Below are 22,332 nucleotides of genomic sequence, written 5' to 3' on the forward strand. Positions count from 1 at the left end.
CTTCAAACAACTACAAGTTTTATTATATCAGCAAAATTTTCAGTTTTTTTTATACTTTTCGTGAACGTGTTTCTTATGATCTGTTTTTCAGTTTGAAAAAGTAGGAAAAATAATAATTTAATAAATTTTTTTTATTTAATATTAATATTAATTAATTAATAAGAAAATAAGTAGTAATAATAAATTAAAACTATTCTAAGTAGTATAGATCAGCGTCAGTCAGACATTTATTTAAACTTTTTGAAAATAATTAAAAATTCACGAGATTATTAAAAATATCTTCTAAGTAGTATTGGTAAATGTCAGTCAGACAATTTATTTAAATTTTGTAAAATAATTATCGTTAACAAAAATAACTAAAAATGTAGAAAATTTAAAAAAATTTATATTAAGTAGTAAAAGTTAGTTTCAGTCAGACAAAGTTTATCAATTTTTCAAGTTAATTTTAAGTAATAAAAATTAATTTTAGTCAGCAATTGAAACTTTTGTAAAATAACTGTTCTTCATAAAACTCATAAGTCAACAACTTACTAAATTTAAAAAATTTCTTTTAAGTAGTATAAGTCATTGTTATTCAGACATTAATTAAAAATTTTGTAAAATAATTATATTTGAAAAAAATTAAAAATAATAAAAAATGTCAAAAAAATTTTGTAAAATATCTTCAAAGTAGTATAAGTTATTTTCAGTCAGATATTTATTTTAAGTTTTCTTAAATAATATACTTAACAAATAATAATTTAAAATGCAAAAAACTCTTTAAAATTTCTTTGAAATAGTGAAAGTCAGTATTAATCGTAGATTTATTTAAAATGTTGTAAAATATAGTTACAAAAATAATTAAAAATGCAAAAAAATTCTCCAAAATATTTTCTAATTAATTATTTTTATTATTTTAATATTAATTATTTTTTGTCAGATATTGATTCTAACTTCCCTTAAATAATTATAGTGAATAAAAAGAATTAAAAAAGTAGAAAATTTGGTAAAAGTTCTTCTAAGTAGTATAGATCAGTCTTATTAAAACGTTTATTTAAATAGTTATTTGAATTTTTAAATAAATAATTATTCATGATAAAAATGATAAATTAAGTAGTAAAAGACAAAGTCACGTCAGTCAGAACTAACAAAACTCAAAATTTTATTTTAAGTAGTATAAGTCAGTATGCTAGTCAGACATTTGTTAAAACTTTCGTAAAATAATTACCGTTTAGAAATAATAAACTAATCGTTAATTAAAATAATAAAAAATGCAGTAAATTCTACCAAATATCTTGTAAGTAGTATAGGTCAGCGTCAGTCAGACATTGATATAAACTTTCGAAAAATAATTATCGTTAATAGAAAATTAGAAATAATTAAAAATACTGTAAATTTGTAAAAATGTCTTTTAAGTAGTAGAGATCAAATTCAGTCAGACATTTATTTGAACTTTTTTAAATTAATTTAAGTTAATAAAAATCATTAAAAACACAGAAAATTGTGTAAATTATCTTTTAAGTAGTATAGGTAAGTATCAGTCAGATACTAATTTACGTTCACTACTTCCGTAAAAAAATTATTGTTAATAAAAATAATAAAAAATTCTTAAAAATATCTTCTAAGTAGTATAGGTCAATGTCAGTCAGACATTTATTTATGTTTTTTCAAAATAATTATTAATAAAATTAATTCGCAAAATAAGTATTGTTTCCGACATTTTCTTATCTTTCAAAAATAGTAAAAATCACATTACCAATGAAATTTTTTATCCATTAAAAAAAATAATCCAAAAATTAATACCCGATAAAAAAAAATTCCACTTTAGTATATTATTAATGCACTTCATTAAATTAATTTCCCCTTATATTAAAAAATATTTAACAGCAAAAAAACACCATCGGAATTTTTCCACTGCCGCATAAAATAAATACGAAATAGTTGAGAAAATAGAGATTGTAATCCGCTCTACAATATATAGTACCTATCTTTAATGAAAAATCCCTCGACACAATAGTGATTTAACTTTATGTGGCCTCTATTTAAGCTCGCCAATCATTAAAAGACCAAAAGAGAGAAGAGAGAGAGGAGAGCGAGAAGCTGCAAAAATTGGAAAATAATTAAAATTGACATCGAAAATTTTCATTAAGGGATTGCTATAAGTAATTTTGACCTCGTGCCAAAGCTAAACTTGATAAAGTCCCACTTAATTCGGAAGCCAAATACTCGTCGTGCGGTGTACATGGTCTTCCCTCCGTCCCACTCTCACTCACCTAACTATCTATCCCATCTCAAAGGACTTTGCTGAAGTGATTCTAACTTCAGAGAGTTAGTCGAACAGTCAGAGGGACAAATGAATCGAAACAAAAAGCGAATTGTCTCTCCGAGTGTCAGACACGGCAGCAGTAAATCGAACGAGATAAAAATCGATCGACGACACAATAATTTAGTGTTCCTTTGACATTAAATATATATATGTATAGAGACAAAGAGAGTGAGAGTGTGTTCTATAAGGTGTCGGGAAAATACACTTTAGGTTGTTATCGTTTCTCAGACTCTCATACATGTACAATATACATTTCTGGTTTTCGTTTTGAAGGTATAGAGAGTGACGACCATCAGAAAACAGGAAGTCGAGAGAACGTGCCTCGAAGCGGTAGCGAGTGTGCCGAGGGCCTTCAAAAGGGCGACGGGAGAAATACTACTATTGCTTTCTGGGTTAAGTACACAAATGCCTTCACTGACGACAATGCGCTTCAACCCTGCGCGCCTCCAGCATCCTTTCGTTGAAAATTAATCGGATCACTTGCTTTATATCCTCAAAGGCTCAATTATAAATTGTAAAAATAACAGTTTTTTTTAGCTTACACATTTACATATACGAGTCATTTTTTTTAAAGTGATACTCTACTATACTACTCTTATTACTTACTTGCTTTTTCATTTTTATTTTTTTTTATGTACGTTTTTCTATGTACCAAAAACTTGAATAAATGTCTGACTATAATACTTACTTATACTACTTAAAAGAAATTTTGAAAAGTTTACTAACTTTTTACCTGACAAGATGTCTTTTCCTACTTAATTTATGGTTTTTAATAAGAATAATTATTTTAGCAATGATTAAATAAATGTCTGACTAAAACTGACATCTACTACTTAGACTTAACTATTATAATTTAAATGTTCTTTCATTCATTCATTCATTCATTCACTTTTTCTGTCCCTCACACTCTGAAGTTGTCTTTTATTTATACTTTTGTTTCTGTTATCTTTAGATAGATTGTATATTATATTATTACTAGAAAATTTTACGCGCGGAACGTGATATTCAATTTATTATTGTTATGCAAATTACAAATATTTTTAATTTTTAAATATAAATTTTTAAAATAATTTCATAATCAAAATTTAAAAAATTCACTTATTAAAAATACAAAATTAATTATTACTGTTCATATTTTCTAAAAATTTAATAAATCCTTCAAAAAAAAATTCAATTATTTTTATAAATAGTAAAATTCTTCACAAGAATTAAATTATTTTTAATCAAATTTAAATAACATGAAATTAAATTACATGAATGAATTGAATTATTTTCAAAAATTTTCCATAAAATGCAATTTTAACAAGAATTTCAAATTCTCTAAAAATAATTCAATTATTCTCAAGATATTTTTAAAAAAAATTCTATATAAAAATTAAATTACTTTCAATGCAATTTTTAAATATATTCGTCAAAAAAAAATTGAAAGAATTCAATTATTTTCAAAAAATAATAAAATTCTTGTGATGAATTCAATTATTGTGAATATACATAATTTTAACCCTTTGAGGACCAAATTTTTTCTTAAAAAATCGCGATTTTTGATTTTTTAACAAACTTTTCAGGAACAGTTATTGATGTTTTTTATTTGAAGACCAGTGTATGTCATACGAAATTTTTCAGACTTTGTGAAAATTATTGTTTCAATATTCAGTTTTGAAAATTAGGAAATTTATGCACGAGTTAATAAAAAAATGTTCATGTTGCCTGAAAGCAACACTGGTCCTCAAAGGGTTAATAAAATTATTTAAAGAAATTCCAGTATTTTCGAAACAACTTTAATTGAATTTCTCGAAAAAATTTCATTATTTTAAAATATTTCTATAAAATTCTTCATAAAAATTTAATTATTTCTTAAAATTTTTCAAAATTCTCGCAAAACATTTTAATTATTTTTTATAAATAGTAAAATCCTTCTAAACAATTCAATTATTTTTGCCAATAGTAAAATCTTTACAAAAATCCAATGATTTTCAAAACAATTTTAATTGAATTCCTCGGATGAATTCAAATATTTTAAAATATTTCCATAAATTTCAATTATGTCCAAAAATTTTAATAAATTCTTCGAAACAATTTTTATAAATAGTAATATTTTCCGCAAGAATTCAATTATTTTCAATTCTTATAATTATTTTCAATAAAATTCTTCTTCATAACATTCATTTGAATTTTCAAAATTTCAAAATTTCCAATTCAAATTATTAGAGAAACTCCATTAGTTAAAAAAAAATTCAAAGAAATTCTTCAAAAGAATTTAATTAGGATTTTTAAAAATTTAAATAAAATTCTTTGCGAGAATTCAGTTATTTTCCTAAATAATAAAATTCTTTGAAGGAATTCTATTATCATTAAATTTTTTGATAAAATTCTTTGCAAAAATTCGATAATTTTCAATATATTAATTTTAAAATTGAAAATATTTAAAAAGAAAAATTATTAAAAAGTTAATAATAATGCAATTTATTTTGCATTATTTTTGTTAATGAATCACAATTTTTTTAACAAAATTATTATTTTGTTTTAGAAAAAGAAGAAAAATATTTGCAAAATTCCTATTTTTTTAATTCTATTTTTGGAAAAGGATTTTCCACAGAAATTAAGACATTCAAAAATATTAAATTCAAACCTTTTGTAAATTAACCCTTTAACGACGAGATGTGCTACTTTTCAACATGAAATTCAATCTCTTACATTTAGTAGAAAAAAGCCATAAAAGTTTTTAAAAGTCCATACCCTACTATTTTTGGGGTCGCTCTTTCGAATGGTGTGGTCAAAATTTTCAAAAAATGATATTTAACCCTTCTTTTTTCAAAAATACTATAAAAAGTCAAGTTTTTTTAATGTAATTTTTTTCAAAAGAATTTTTTTCTGTGTCTTAACGCTTTTCAAATAGAACAAAAAGTATCAAAAACGTGTTCCCGATAGTTGTACTTGAAAAATATTCATTTCTAAATTTTATTTTTTTCGATTTTGAATTTAAAATGGCGCTTGAAGGACAAAATTTTTTTCTTATTTTACGTAAGATGACAAACTTTTTCAAAATTGCTCAAATCTGATTGAAATTTGTTACTCGGGGGTTATCGGGGTCGCTGGTTACGAATCCGATGTCAGTTTTTAAAAATTCAAAATGGCGGATCTAATATGGCGGACAAAATACAAAAATTGTTCAGATTTGCTTGAATCTTGTTACTCGGGGTTTTTTGGGGTAGCTGATTACGAATTTGATATCAGATTTTCAAAATTCAAAATGGCGGATCCAATATGACAGATGACTTTTTTTAAGAATTAATCGGATTCGCTTGAAATTTGTTACTCTGCGGTTTTTGGGTTCGATAATGACGAATCTGACGTTATATTAAAAACATTCAATATGCCGGATCCAGAATGGCGGACGAATTTTTCAAAATATCTCAAACCTGATTGAAACACTTTACTCGTGGGTTTTTGGAGTTGCTGGTTGCGAATCCGATGTTAGTTTTTCAAAATTCAAAATGGTGGAATCGATAAGGCAGACGAGGTGTAAAAAAATATCCTTACCAATTCTTATAGCTATTTTATACCAAGCATTTTGAATTTTTAAAAACGAACATCGGATTCGCAATCAGTGGACCCGAAAACCCTAGATTAACAAAATTCAAGTGAATCCGACTAATTTTTTAATTTCGTCTGCCATATTCGTTCCGCCATTTTGAATTTTGAAAAACTAACATCGATTTTCTCGTACCATAGATCACTTTTAAATTTTCCTGTCACATATTGTGAAATATAGATAAGTTGATACTGGTAGAGTCAGAGCAAAAAGAGTATAATAATTCCGCCATTTTGAATTTTTGGAATGTGACTTCATATTCGTAATCAGCCACCCTAAAAATACCGCACTAACAAATTTCAAGCAAACCTGAGTAAATTAAAAAAATTAGTTTTTCATTATACTTTGGCCACTTTGAATTTGTTGAATCTAACGTCAGATTCGTCATAAGTGACGCGAAAAACCGCAGAGTAACAAATTTCAAGCGAATTCAATCAATTTTTAAAAAAGTCATCTGTCGTATTGGATCCGCCATTTTGAATTTTGAAAATCTGATATCAAATTCGTAATCAGCTACCCCAAAAACCCCCGAGTAACAAGATTCAAGCAAATCTGAACAATTTTTGTATTTCGTCCGCCATTTTAGATCCGCCATTTTGAATTTTTAAAAACTAACATCGGATTTGTAATCAGCAACCCCGAAAACCCCCGAGTAACGAGTTTCAAGCGAATCCGATCAATTTTTTAAAAAGTCATCCGCCATATTGGATCCGCCATTTTGAATTTTTGAAATCAGACTTCAAATTCGTAATCAGCGACCACGAAAACCCCTGAGTAACAAATTTCAATCAGATTTAAGCAATTTTGAAAAAGTTTGTCATCTTACGTAAAATAAGAAAAATTTGTTGTCCTTCAAGCGCCATTTTAAATTCAAAATCGAAAAAAATAAAATTTAGAAATGAATATTTTTCAAGTACAACTATCGGGAACACGTTTTTGATACTTTTTGTTCTATTTGAAAAGCGTTATGACACAGAAAAAAATTCTTTTGAAAAAAATTACATTAAAAAAACTTGACTTTTTTTAGTATTTTTGAAAAAAGAAGGGTTAAATATCATTTTTTGAAAATTTTGACCACACCATTCGAAAGAGCGACCCCAAAAATAGTAGGGTATGGACTTTTAAAAACTTTTATGGCTTTTTTCTACTAATTGTAAAAGATTGAATTTCATGTTGAAAAGTAGCACATCTCGTCGTTAAAGGGTTAAATAACTTATAAAAGTATTGTTATAAAACATGAAGATATCGATTGCTCCAAGTCGAAGACTCGGAGTGATCGATTTCTTCATGTTTCATAATAATTAAAGATGACCAAGTAATAAAATCATTATTTTATATTATTATAAGAATTTTGTTACTGTAACTTCATCAAAATTATTACTTACAAGATATTTTTACGAATTAGCAGTATTTTTAATTATTTCTATTAACGATAATTATTTTTCGAAAGTTTATATAAATGTCTGACTAACGATGATCTATACTACTTGAAAAAAATATTTAAAAATTAATTAAGTTTCTGTCTGACATGAAGTTGTCTTTTGCTACTTAATTTATAATTTTTGTTAAGAATAATAATTATTTTTTAAACGTATGAATAAATGTCTGACTGACAATAATTTTTACTACTTACATTAGTTTTTTTTAAGAACTTTTTAAATTTTTCAATTATTTCTATTAATAATAATTATTTTATGAAAATTCAAATAAATGTCTGACTAACACAATGACTTATACTACTTAGAAGAAATTTTGAAGAATCTTTCCATTTTTATTTATTTTTATTAAGGATAATTATTTTACAAAAGTAATAAATATAAGTGAATGTCTGATTGTCACTGACTTATACTACCTAGAAATATTTTTTTAAGAATTTATTCATTTATATAAATGTCTGAATAATACCGAATTATACTACTTAAAAGAAATTTTGCATAATTTATTAAGTTTCTGTCTGACATGTCGTTGTCTTTTACTACTTAGATTATGATTTTTGTTAAGAATAATTATTTTACTAAAGTTTAAACAAATGTCTAACTGCAATTACTTTTACTACTTGTCAAAATATTCTTGATTTTTAAAATATTTTTATTAATTATAATTATTTTACAAGTATTTAAATAAATGTCTGATTATAACTGATCTATACTACTTAAAAGGAATTTTAAAAAATTTTCTTTTTTTTGTATTTTTATATTCTTTTATTATTTAACGTCAGATGAAGTAAATGTCTGAGTACTAAATAAAATTGAAAAAATTATTTTCTTTCATATTTATGTTAAAAATAATTAAAAAATATTTCAATACATAATTCTCAAAAAATGTGAGAATTATGTTCGGGAATATTTTAGAATTTTTGTCCCAAAGCAATATTCCATAAGCATATATATATATATATATTTATATGTTCTATTGGAACATTAGTAAAATTATTGAGCAAATTCCCAAAGTTCCAATGAAATATTTCGGGAATTTGAATGGAATTCTGAGAGCTGGTGGCTTTAATTAACTTACTGAACATAAAATTGATAAAGAAACGTTAAATTACATAACTTTTTTTATTAATAGTTCTGAGATATGTACAATTCAAATTATTCTACTAGTAGTCAAAGTAATTTTTATAGTAAGACACAAAAAACATTTTTAATTCCGAGAATTTTATTCTCAGTAGTAAAGATAAGTTTCAGTGGGACAAATTATTTCCAAGGCAATTATTTTAGTAATTATTTTAATAATTTACAAATATTTTACAAATAATTTACTGAGTTATTTTAATAATAAAGAAAAGAAAAAAAGAAAAAAAAATATAAAAAATAAATTATAGAATAATTTTTAGTATAAAATAATTTTTTCACGTTATTCTACTAATTTTTTTTTAAATTATTTATTACTGAAACTACTTATGATTTTTTATCAAACACGATTTCATAAATAATTCACAAAAAATTCTTATTTTCATGAATTTCCATCTTGAGGAACACTTTTTCTTCATCCTTTTCATTTTTTTCCTACTTTTTTTAATCAAGTTATAAAGTCTAACGTTTTTATGAACTTAAGATGCTTTGACCTCACACTAAAAAGTTGAGAATGAAGCATTGCTAAGGAATTAGTTTCGCAGCTTTTAGGAAACTTTTAAAAAGTTTGAAATTGGAAAGAAGCCACTAGTGAATTTTTTAAGTTAAATTCTAATTTACAATTTTTGTTTTTTTTCGTCACTTTCGTATGCTTACATCTTTAGAAAGCATCATGTTAATTATCTGCTCGAACAATTAAATTTATTCGCGCCACTCTAAATTATTAGTTAAAAAACAAATAATTTTTAGTTAAAGAAAAAAAACAGCTGACTTTTTGAATCAATATTTAGGATAACTGTATTTTTTCATAATAAGTCAGACATTTTTTCTGCAGATATCAAATTGAGACAAAAAACGAATCAAAACTTTGCTTAGCAACACTTTTGATTCATTTTTTGTCTCAATTTGATATCTGCAAAAAAAGTGTCTGACTTTAATTATTAATTATTATTATTATCTAAAATTTGAACTAAAATTCATTTTCAAATTAATTTTTATTAGAAAATTCTACGAGAATTCAATTATTTTAATACAAAAGTAAATTAGTTATTGATTAATTAAATGTTTCTTAAAATTTAATTCTTATAAAGAATTTTATTAACAAATTTTTAAATAATTGAATTCTTTTGTCGAATTTTATTAAAAAATATTTTAGAATAGTTATATTTTTCAAGAAATTCGATAAAAGTTATTTTATTATTTCTGAAAATAATTGAATTATCGAGAAGAAACTTATAAAAAATTTGTAAATATTTGAATTCCTGTGAAATTTTTATTATTTATGAAAATAATTAAACGTTTTCGTACAATTTTATTAAAATTATTTTTAAATAATTGAATTCTTTTGGGTAATTTTATTAAAATAGTAGATATTGAAAATCATTGAAATGAGGAAATTTTTAAAAAATCATTGAAATTTTGACAAGAATTTTATTAAATTTTTTTGAAAATAATTGAATTTTGAAGAATTTTTTGATTTATAAAGATAATAATTGGGATTTTGTTGAGATTTTTTTGTAAATTTTGAACACAGTTTAATTTTGAGATAAGAATTTTATTACTTTTGAAAATAATTGAATTTCTCCAATCATTTGTAACTTTTTCAAAATTCAATTTTTTTTTAGTATTTTAAACTAAAATTTTTCTGTAAATACATTATTTTTAATGATTAACTAAATATATATTGACAAATTTAACTTATTTTAGAAGATTTTGAATTATTAAAATTTTTCAAAAATCTAAGTTCATTAAAATTTCTAATTAAATTCATTCAACATTGAAATTTTATAAAATTTCAAAATGAAACCGCTTGAAGTTCATTTATTTATGAAAATTGTAAACGAAACTATTTTAAAATTAAAATAATTTTGAGATATTTAATTAAAATTATTCATTAAATAATTTATTTATTTTATGATAGTTGTTCAAGGTTTAAGCTATTGAAAAAGAAATTTTTGTCAGAAATTGGAAAAATTGAATGTTTTGTATTAGAATTCATGGTAATTTTATAGTTTTATTCATTCTCATTGATGTGAATTAGAATGAATGAATTAGAATGAATTTTTTAGGTTAAAATAAAATTTTTGAAAATTTATTAAGTGTAGCCTACGACAACATTGTAGTCCTACAATTTTAATACAAGGATTTACAATTTATATATATACATATATAAAACATAAACTATATATATATATATATATATATATTTGCATCATCTGGAACGTGAGAAGTGGAGGCTATAGTTTAATGAAAAGCGCCTCCCTCTAATATATAGTGTCTACTGTGATATAAATTATACAACTGCATATATATATATATTGACAACGTGGGCAACGTATACATATATATATTACACGTAAATATATGTATTCGTCGAAATACTGACGCGACATGGGAACCCTTGTGTAACGCTCTGATAATTTTAACCACATCCTCCTCCTATAATCTCGTGGGGTTGACTTATCTCTGATAATCAATCAATCGTGTAATATGTTTTGATTAATCAAGTGCAGAATTTGGAGGAAATGTTAAAAAAAAATTATTTTCGTTTTCTTATAAATACATGTGAATTAAAAAACAAATAAAAATGACCCTATTGATTTTATTAAAGAGCACACGTAATACTTTATTAATGACGTCATAGTTGTGACGTTACCAATAAATCGTGTATTTATATTCCACGGGAATTAAATTAGGGTAATGGAATCATCGGCTCGAAATTTCGTTGGGAGGGACGAAAATAAACGATAATAGAATAATGATGAAAACGTAAATTACATGCTGTAAGATTTTTTTTTTTAAGTTGCTAGGTATGATTTTTTGATTAGAATAAAAAATAAAATTTCTATAAAATTAAGAGTTTTATATTTCGACTTTAGATAGAAAATTCATCTTTTATTTTCAGAATTTTTCTTTTATTCAATTTTTGCATTCCAATTTTTCTTTTAGAAATAGAAACATGATTTATTTTGAATTATTCTCTACAATCGTATAACTATAGTGCAATTAAATTTATTTGATTGAAATAAACTATTGATTTAAACGACTTATTAAGTTTTTAAAAATCTTTTCTAAGTAGTATAAGTCAGTTTCAATCAGACAATTATTTCCAATTTTTAAATTTAATTGTAAGTAGTAAAAATTATTTTCAGTCAGACAGTTACTTTAATTTTTATGAAATAATTATTCTTAATAAAAATCATAAATTAAGTAGTAAAAGACAACGTCATGTCAGACAGAAACTTATTTAAATTTTTAAAATTTCTTTCAAGTACTACAAACCAGACATTTATTCAAACTTTCCTGAAATAATTATCGTTAATAAAAAAAGTGACAAATGCAAATGATTCTGAAAAATGTATTCTAAGTAGTATAAATTAGTGTCAGTCAGACATTTATTTTATATTTCCTAAATTAATTCTTGACTAATAAATAAAAAAATAATCGTTATAAAAGAAATAATAATAAATGCAGAAAATATTTTAAAAAATTTTCTAAGTAGTATAGGTCAGTTTCAGTCAGACATTTATTGAAACATTCATAAAACAATTATTGTTAATAAAAATAATAAAAAATTCTTCAATGTTCTTTTTAAGTAGTATAGGTCAGTTTTAATGAGACAATTATTTTAACTTTTATGAAATAATTATTCTTAATAAAAATCATAAATTAAGTAGTAAAAATCAACGTCATGTCAGACAGAAACTTATTTAATTTTTTTAAATTTCTTTCAAGTAGTACAAGTTAGTGCTAGTCAGACATTTATTTAAATTTTTGAAACATAATTTTTGTTGTGAATATTATGAGTAAAATTGATGAAAATAGTTTTAAAAAATTTCTCAGTAGTATAGAATAGTTTCAGTCAGACATTTATTCAAACACTTATAAAACAATTATTCTTGAATAAAAATAATAAAATACAGAGAAAATTCTTTAAAAAAAATGTAAGTAGTATAGGTCAACATCAGTCAGGCATTTATGTGAATATATTGAAAAAATAATTCTTAACAAAAATCACAAATAAAGTAGTAAAATACAACGTCATATTAGACAGAAACTCACTTAATTTTCCAAAAAAAAAATTTAATTAGTAAAAACCACTGTTAGTCAGACATTTATGTAAACTATCGTAAAATAATTATCGTTCTAATAATGAAGAAAATTGCAGAACATTTTGAAAATTTTATTCTAAGTAGTATAGGTCGGTTTCAGTCAGACATTTATTCGAACATTCATAAAACTGAACTTTTTATTACTGATAAAAATTTTTATAAATACAGGAAATTCTTAAAAGTCCCTTCTAAGTAGTATAAATCAACTTCAGTCAGGCATTTCTTTAAATATTTGTAAAATAATTATTTTTAATTAAAACCATAAATTAAGTAATTAAAGACAATGTCATGTTAAACTAATCCAGTTTTAAAAATTTTTTTAAAGTAGTACAAATCAGCATTACTCAAACATTTACTTGAACTTCTGTTAAATAATTATTATTATTATTAATAACAGTAATAAAAAAAAATTCAGAAAGTTACTGATTATCTTTGTAAATAGTAAAAATTATTTTCCGTCAAACATTTATTTAAACTTTTGAAAAATTATTATTTTTTATAAAAATCGTAAATTTTTAATAATTTCTTTTAAGCAGTATAAGTCAGTATTACTTTGACATTTATTTGAATAAATTCTTAAAAAATGGTTATAAGTAGTACAGATCATTTTTTGTCAGATATTTACATGAATTTTTTCAATAGTAAAAATTGTTTACCGTCATATATTTACTGAAACTTTTAAAAATTAATTATTATCAATAAAAATTATAAATTAAGTAGTAAAAGATTTCTTTTTGGGGAAAAACTTAGTAAATTACTAAATTTTTTAAAATTTCTTTTAAGTAATACAAGTCAGTGTTAGTCAGACATTCACTTAAACTTTCGTAAAATAATTATCGTTATAAAAATAAATAAAATTGCAAAAAATATATAAAAATTTCTGCTAAGTAGTATAGGTCAGTTTCAGTCAGACATTGAGTCAAACATTCATGAAAAAATTATTTTTGATAAAAATATTTAAAAATACGGAAAATTCTTAAAAGTTCCTTATAAGTAGTATAGGTCAGTATCAGTCAGACAATTATTTAAACTTTTATGAAATAATTATTCTTAATATATATCATAAAGTATAAGTGGTGAAATTTATCATCATGTCAGATAGAATCTTACTTATTTTTTTTAAATTTCTTTCAAGTAGTACAAGTCAGTATTACTGACATTTATTTAAACTTTCGTCAAATAATTATCGTTATAAAAATAAATAAAATTGCAGAAAATATTAAAAAATGTATTCTAAGTAGTATAGGTCAGTTTCAGTCGGACCATTATTCAAACATTCATAAAACAATTTTATTGTTTGATAAAAATTCCATAAAATTTATCAACAAATAAATTTCTATTTGTTTGTACATTTTACTATTTACCTATCAAAAAATAATATCATAATCTCAAAAAACAAAAAATAAATTGAAAAATCAAAGCTCAAATGTGTGACTTTCAGAAAAATGACCCACATATAATGTCAAAGCTGCGATTAGAATGAAATTGAAAATAAAATTTATATTCCTCAACGATAAAGCAAGTTATAAATGAAGAAACTCCATAATAGATGTTGGACAGATAATTTAGTTGTTTTCGAGTTTATCAAGAGTTGAGATGTTCCCTTATCTTTATTCAGACTTAACTTGCAATGTATATAAATACAAACTATGCAAGTTCATCAGAGGATGGAATTCAAAGTAACTAGTACACGTTCATACACAACTACATGAGTAGATTTATATACGTTATGTATACACATAAAATGTTCCCGTATATATATATATATTGTATATGTATATGCGAGTGAGTATGCTAAAATGCGCACCTGAAGGGTGGCAATGACGCTACACCCCCTTCCATTGATGTGAATCGCGTGTCTAAATTTAGATCAGCTCTGTGCGCGTCCGGACACATTGTACGAACGCAGAGGTGGTTTATTCAAATTATTCACTCTAACGATGAATTCTATTCGACAAAAAGGGGACATCCAAACTAAACCACTGTATATTGTTTCAAAAAGCGTTATACTAGTTTTCGGTTTCAGCTAATGCAAACACTGCACAAATTGTCTTTTTTTCTATCATGACTTTAAATCGTGGTTCAACTCAAAACAATGGCAACTGATTGAAATCGAGTATTGATTAGAAATTATATTATCATTATTAAATAATAAATTATTATTCAATTATTAAACACAGTCAGCTAACGGTAAATCTCAATTCTCAAGGGGCAAAAAATTTAATCATCGAGGTTTCTATTTATCGAATGTTTTGAGGATCGAAATTTTTTCTAGGAATACAAAAGCAACTTTAATTTATCGAGAGTTGACTGTATTGAAAAATAATATTTAATCTAACATTAAATTCTTTCGTTATCAAAAATTATTATCTCATCGGGTTATTTTTTCCTTCGTTTGCAATTTTAGGAAAAATTAAGAAAAAAGAAGAATAAAAACTCACCGTCGTCTTTTCTAAACAACGAAGAAGGTGATGATGCTGTAATTCGAAAATATCCTCCTCCTTGTAATGATCGTCGAGAGACAAGCCGCTTTCCTGTGCAGCCAATCGTGCCTCGGCTGCCTTCTTTTTACTGACGAATGCCGCACCACTCGACGCCTTTGCAATCCTAATTCTCGCAAGTCTGGCTTTCTGTAACAAAAAAAGCAGAATAAAAATTAGAAACATTTTATTATATAGGTACAAAATATTCGTTATTGTATTTCATATTTTCAGAAAATATTATTATTTCCTGATATTTTTCCCAAAAAAAAAAAAAAAAAAGAATTTTTATAGGAATATTATAGCAGGATTGACACAGGTCAGGGAAATCTGAGAATTTAGAAAAAAAATCAAAAAATTAGAAACATTTTATTATATAGGTACAAAATATTCGTTATTGTATTTCATATTTTCAGAAAATATTATTATTTCCTGATATTTTTCCAAAAAAAAAAAAAGAATTTCTATAGGAAGATTATAGCAGGATTGACACAGGTCAGGGAAATCTGAGAATTTAGAAAAAAAATCAGGGAAAGTATAATAAAGGAAAAGTCAGGGACTTTTATTAAAAGTGATGGAAAAAAATTGAATTTTTAGAATTCATAAAAAAAATCCAAAATTTGTGTTTCTTTTTCTGCCTCATAAACTATGAAATAACAAGGACTTTTAATATTTTTACTTAAATATTTCCCAATTAATTGAATTTTAAAAGAGTTGCGTTTACAATTTCAAAAATAAATGAACTTCAAAAAGTAATTTGAAATTATGGAAAATTTCAATTTTGAATTAAATTATTTAGAAATTTTAAAAGAACTTAGATTTTCGAAACATTTTAATAATTCAAATTTTTCTAAAATTAGTTAAATTTTTTAATGTATACATATTTAATTAATTATTAAAAAGAATAGATTTATAAAAGAATTATAGTAAAAAACTCTAAAAAAAAATTTTAATTTTGGACATGTTACAAATAATGACAATTTTCAGGTTAAATTGAATTTTGAAAAGGTTTCAAATTAAAATCTTTGGAAAATCCGAAATTTTCATAATTTTAATTAGTAATTCCGTAGAACTGATTTTTTATAAATTTTAATTCCAATTCTGTTGAAATTAGTTGAATCTTTTAATAAATATATTTAATATTATTTCAAAAATTTTAACGCAATTCTTCGAAATAATTAAATTATCATGTTAAATATCAAAGTTCTTCCCAGAAATTCAATTATTTAGGACGCTTAATAAAATTCATTGCAAAATTCAATTACTTTTATAAATAATAATATTCATCGCACAAGAATTCAATTATTTTTAAAAGAAATAAAATTCTTTGCATAAATTCAATTATTTTTTAAATTTAATAAATTTCTTGTCAAAATTTCAATTCTTTTTAGTACAATTTTAATCGAATTTCTCGAAAAATATAACTATTCTTCAAAATAGCAAAATTCTCCCCAGAAATTCAATTATTTTCAGAGATTTTAATTAATTTCTTTTGAAAATTCAATTATTTTTATAAATAACAATATTCAGTACAAAAATCAGATTATTTTCAAAAGTAATAAAATTTTTCGCAGAAATTCAATTATTTTTTAAATTTAATAAATTTCTTGTCAAAATTTCAATTATTTTTAGTACAATTTCAATCGAATTTCTCGAAAAATGTAATTATTCTTTAAAATAGCAAAATTCTTCCCAAAAATCCAATTATTTTCAGGAATTTTAATTAAATTCTTTTGCAAAATTCCATTATTTTTATAAATAACAATATTCACCACAAAAATTAAATTATTTTCAAAATTTTAATCAAATTTCTTGGCGAAATTTCAATTATTTTTAATACAATTTTAATTGAATTCCTCGAAAAATGTTATTATTGATAAAAAATTTTATGAAAGTTCGTCGAAATAATTCAATTATTTAATAATTTTTTGATAATATTCTTTATGAGAATTCAATTTTAAGAAACATTCAATTATTCAATAAATTGTTTATTTTTCATTATTTAAACAATTGAATTCTCGTGGAATTTCTAATTTTTTAGGAAAAGTTTAATTGAAATTTTTATAAAAATTTTAGAGGTTTTTATTTTCCAATATATCTTCAATTGAAGAATTTTCCAATATAATCGAAATTTCGTAAAATTAAATTATTGAAAACAAATGGATATGAAAATTCTCAAAGAACTTTGTCAAAAATTATAAAAAATAATTGATTTAAAGAAGTATTTTAGTTGAAAAATCTAGAAAATAATAATTGAATTGTAATGGTCGAAATAATTTTGAAAAAGTTAGAGTAACAAAAATTCTTATAAGTTACTGAATTTCAAAAGGTTTAAATTTAAAATTTTTGAAAAACTTATTTTCTATGGAAAAAGAGTTATTATTAAATATTTATTTAAAAAATAAGTTATTAATGTTTTTGAATAATTTTACAATTAGAGAAATTCGCAAATAAATGTATTAGAACATTTTTTTGAGTATCTAAGTATTTTTAGAGTCAATCAAAATATTCTTGGCGGTCAGGGAAAAAGTTAAAAATTTTTCTGGAAATCAGGGAAAAACAAAATTAAATTTTTGTGAAAACCCTAATTATTAGGTTATAAAATACCAAAATAAATAAACGAATAAAAAAATTCTAAAAATTAGAAAATTAAACTCAAAAAAATGGATTCGTTCAGGAAAATCTCAAATAAAATCATCAAAGCAATTGTGAAATTGTAATCTTCCAAAGTTTCCGGACGAGTTCAAGACTCCACCTGAATTTCCTTAAATACATTAAATTTCTTTAACGAGATGTAAATTGTAAAAGTCGTGTCTTTATGTAAGACGTCGTCGTCGTTAATCTTTTTCACTGAATACGTGATAAGGAATAACGATGTTAATCCTTCAGATAGAGAGAGAGAGAGAGAGAGAGAGAGAGAGAGAGAGAGAGAGAGAGAGAGAGAGAGAGTTCATCTTTTTCAATTTTGTTTCTCTATAGAGAAAAATACATATATGTATATAAAATCTTTAATACAATTTTTCCTCATATGTTCTCCAATCTCTCCCTTTTCTTATTCTTCTTACATATAAAAATGTGACGAAAATATTTTACATATATATTAAAGAAAAAAAAAATATTTTTTTTTTCTAAACGTCACACAAATTTTTTGGATAAAAACATAATTTAAATAAATCAATAAAAATGCATCTCGCGTGTATATTTTTCAAAAAACGAATCTACAAAACGGATCATGTCAAATATCTTTTCTCATCGAACGAATTTTTTTTCGAAATATTTCGAAAAAAGTAAATAACGAAAAATATTAAGAAAATAACTTTTTCTTTTTTTTATAAAAATTGTAGAGTATAAAATTTTTCTACAAGGAAAAATAAACAAAAATAAATTCATATTTCGAAGTTTTTCATTGTTTTCCTTTTTTCTCGTAATATTTATTTTGTTAACAAAAAATATTCTCATAAAAGAATTTTTTATTTTTAAAACAGATAAAAATGCTTTAAATGCAAAAAAATGTACACTGCAATTTTTATACTGTTTTTCTGTAAATAAATAAATATTATTTTCTGTCAACATTTATTTTTTTATTTTACATATAAATTTTTTTTAAAAATATTTAATTTATAAATATAAATTAAATATTATTTTTTGTTAATATTTATTTTTTTATTTTATATATAAATTTTATATAAAATATTTAATTTATAAAAATAAATAAAATATTTTTGAAAGCCATGAATAATAAAACATGTTTTTATACCCCTTTTAATGTACATTAAATTTTCCGAAAACAATTTCTAAAAACTCAAAAATATTCCACAAAAAAAAAATTGAAAATAAAATTTTGAAGTAACCCAAAAAGATTAAAAAAGTAGGTGACTGAAAAAGTGTCAAATGACAAGGTCACACTAGACTTTTTCGCACTAGAACTTTCTTTCTTTCCTTCTCTTTTTTTTTTTTTTTTTTTTTTTTGAAAACGGTCAATTAGGCTTTCAGTGCTTTTATTGCGACGGAACTGCAATCAAGAAGTTAAGCTCTATATGCCCATCGCATGAACACATTATAAATACGTAACACAGCGTTATAACACCGTTTTAAACTTGCCAAACGACTGGTTCCTATAGTCGGGCCATTTCCGGAACGATTATGTCCAAAGAGCATCACGTTTTCACTCTCTCCAATCGTTGTCCACCCTCTCTTTCCCCAGCCCCTCTACTCTCATCTCTTTCACGATGCCTCTTTACTCGTTGAATTTTGCGGCCCCATTACAATTATCATCGCACCGCTTTACAATTTCACGAATTTTATTTCATTTCGAATGAAATATAAAAATAAAAAATATATTTTCAATTTTCTATTTATATTTATGTTCCTCTAAATCAGAATTAATATAGTTTTCTACAAAGTAAATAGAGCGGATTTATTTACTAATACAGTCGTAAGCATTTTTAATTAATTACTAATTATTTTAGTGTTCTCAATTAATTTACTATTATTATTTTTTAAAATAATTTTTAGTCAAATGGTTGTCTACTAATTTTAGTTAATTTATTCTTTTTTTTACTTAAAAATTATTCCACTAATTTTTCTAATCAAATATTTATTTTACTATAAAATTATTAGCTGACAACTAATTAATACAGGATTGCCAAAAAAATATAATTTTTCTTTTCCCTGATTTACAGAAAAAATGTTTACTTTTTCCCAGACCCTAAAGAATATTTTGATTTACTCTAAAAATACTTAGAGAATCAAAAAAATGTTCCAATACATTTATTTGCGAATTTCTTTAATTGTTAAATTTTTAAAAAACACTAATAACTTCTTTTTAAAATAAATATTTAATAATTACACTTTTTTCATAGAAATTAAGTTTTTCAAAAATTTGAAAATTAAACCTTTTTGTAATTCAGTTACTCATAAGAATCATTGTTACTCTAACTTCTTCAAAATTATTTCCATCATTACAATTCAATTATTATTTTCTAGAATTTTCAACTTAAATAGTTTTTTAAATCAATTATATTTTATAATTTTTGACAAAGTTCTTTACAAATTTACATATCCATTTATTTTTAATAATTTACTTTTGTGAAATTTCGATTAGTCGAAAATTCTTTAATTAAATACATATTGGAAAATAAAAACCTCGAAATTTTTCTTTAAATTTCAATTAAACTTTTTCCAAATAATTAGAAATTCCACGAAAATTCAATTATTTAAATGAAAAATAAATAATTTATTGAATAATTGAATGTTTCTTAAAATTTAAATCTCATAAAGAATTATATCAAAGAATTATTAAATAATTAGTATTTCGACGAACGATCATAACATTTTTATCAATAATAACATTTTTCGAGGAATTCAATTAAAATTGTATTAAAAATAATTGAATTTTGACAAAGTTCTTTGAGAATTTTCAAATCCTTTTGTTCTCAATAATTCAATTTTACAAAATACCGCTTTATACGGAAATTTTCCAATTAAATATATATTAGTAAACAAAAAATAATTTCAAAAAATTTTCAATTAAACTTTTCTAAAAAATTGAGAAATTCTACAAAAATGTAATTATTTAAATAAAAAATTAAATAATTCATTGAATAATAAAATATTTCTTAAACTTAAATTTTTATAAAGAATTTTATCGACAAATTATTAAATAATTGAATTCTCTCAACGAATTTAAAAAATTTTTGGGATAATTAATTTCTCGAGGAATTCAATTAAAATTGTATTAAAAATTGTTGAAATTTTGACCTGATTTTTATGAAAATTTTTTAAGAGAATTGAATTTTGCAGAAGAATTTTGCATATTTACAAAAATAATTTAAATCTTGACAAGAATATTTGAATAATTTTTGAAAATAATTGAATTTCTGCGATGAATTTTATTACTTTTAAAAATTCTTGAATTCTTCTGATAAATTTTGTTATTTATAAAAATAATTGAATTTGGCAAAGAATTTTATTAAAATTCCTGAAAATAATAGAATTTCTGGAAGTAATTTTAATATTTACCATAATAATTAAATTTTTTCAAAGTATTGCGTTAAAATTTTTGAAATAATATTAAATATATTTAAAAAATTCAACTAATTTCAACAGAATTGAAATTAAAATTTAGAAAAAAACCAGTTCTACGGAATTACTAATTCTCGGACATTCTTCGGAAATTCAATTATTTTCATGAATTTTAATAAAATTCTTTGCAAAATTAAATTATTTTCATAAATAACAAAATATTCATCACAAGAATTCAACTTTTTTTTAAAGTACCTAATATTATTCTTTGGAAAATACAATTATTTATTTAAATTATTTATTTAAATTATTTATTTAAATTATTTATTTCTAAATTATTTATGAAAATAATTGTATTTTGCAGAGAATTATATTAAATTTCCTGAAAATAATTGAATTTCTGAGAACAATTTTATTACTTTTAAAAAGTCTTGAATTCTTGTGATGAATAATGTTATTTATAAAAATTTTTTCAAAGAATTTTATTAAAATTCCTGAAAATAATTGAATTTTTGGGATAATGATTTTTTAATGATAATTGAATTCTTTCGCAGAATTGCATTAAAATTTTTAAATATACATTAAGAAATTCAACTAAATTCAACAGAATGGAAATAAAAATTTTCCGGAATTATTAATTAAAATTATAAAAATTTCGTATTTTCCAAAGATTTGAATTTGAAACTTTTTCAAAATTCAATTATTTCTAAAAATTTGCTAATAATTAAATGGTTTAATAGTTTATAGTTTAATTAGTTAATAGTTTAACACAAAAATTAATAAATAGTAAAAAAAAGAAGATTTTAATTAAAATAGTACGATACAAATTATTTTCTAAAGAGAGATTTACAATTTGTTTTTCCGCATTAATTTAGTGAGTTAAAAGAGGCTTTAAATCTGTCTTCTCATCATAAAGAAGAAAATGTTTACGACAAATATTTAATGTCCATTATATTCTTTACATGAGATAAACTGTGAAAATCCTTCCCATTAGTGCACTTCCTTAACAAGTTTGCGCTGCGAAACATAATAGCAAACAAAAAGCAAGTTCCTATGGTTCTTTCTCTTTCTCTCCTACATAAAATACACACACACACACACTCTCTCATTCTCGATCGAATTACAAGAATATAAACCGAAATAATATCTCACTTCTAAAAATAACTCGCCTCAACTGATAACAAACAATGTTAATTCTAAAAATAACTTCTTTTTTATATCCTCTCCTTTCTTTTCTGCTATAAAC

The 22,332-nt window shown here is 22.9% G+C and overlaps 1 protein-coding gene across 5 annotated transcripts in view; it reads right to left on the reverse strand.

The window, feature by feature from the left end:
• LOC122509320 (potassium voltage-gated channel protein Shal) overlaps positions 1-22,332 on the reverse strand; it is a 219,543-nt gene that overhangs the window by 71,915 nt on the left and 125,296 nt on the right. For all 5 annotated transcript variants that reach the window (XM_043623282.1, XM_043623283.1, XM_043623285.1 and 2 more), the window contains exon 3: positions 15,024-15,212. In XM_043623282.1, coding sequence (XP_043479217.1) covers positions 15,024-15,212 — 189 coding nt within the window. The remainder of the gene's footprint in view (positions 1-15,023; positions 15,213-22,332) is intronic.

Source organism: Leptopilina heterotoma, unplaced genomic scaffold, assembly GCF_015476425.1.
Source record: "Leptopilina heterotoma isolate Lh14 unplaced genomic scaffold, ASM1547642v1 Lhet_60, whole genome shotgun sequence".
Taxonomy (NCBI): Eukaryota; Metazoa; Arthropoda; class Insecta; order Hymenoptera; family Figitidae; genus Leptopilina; species Leptopilina heterotoma.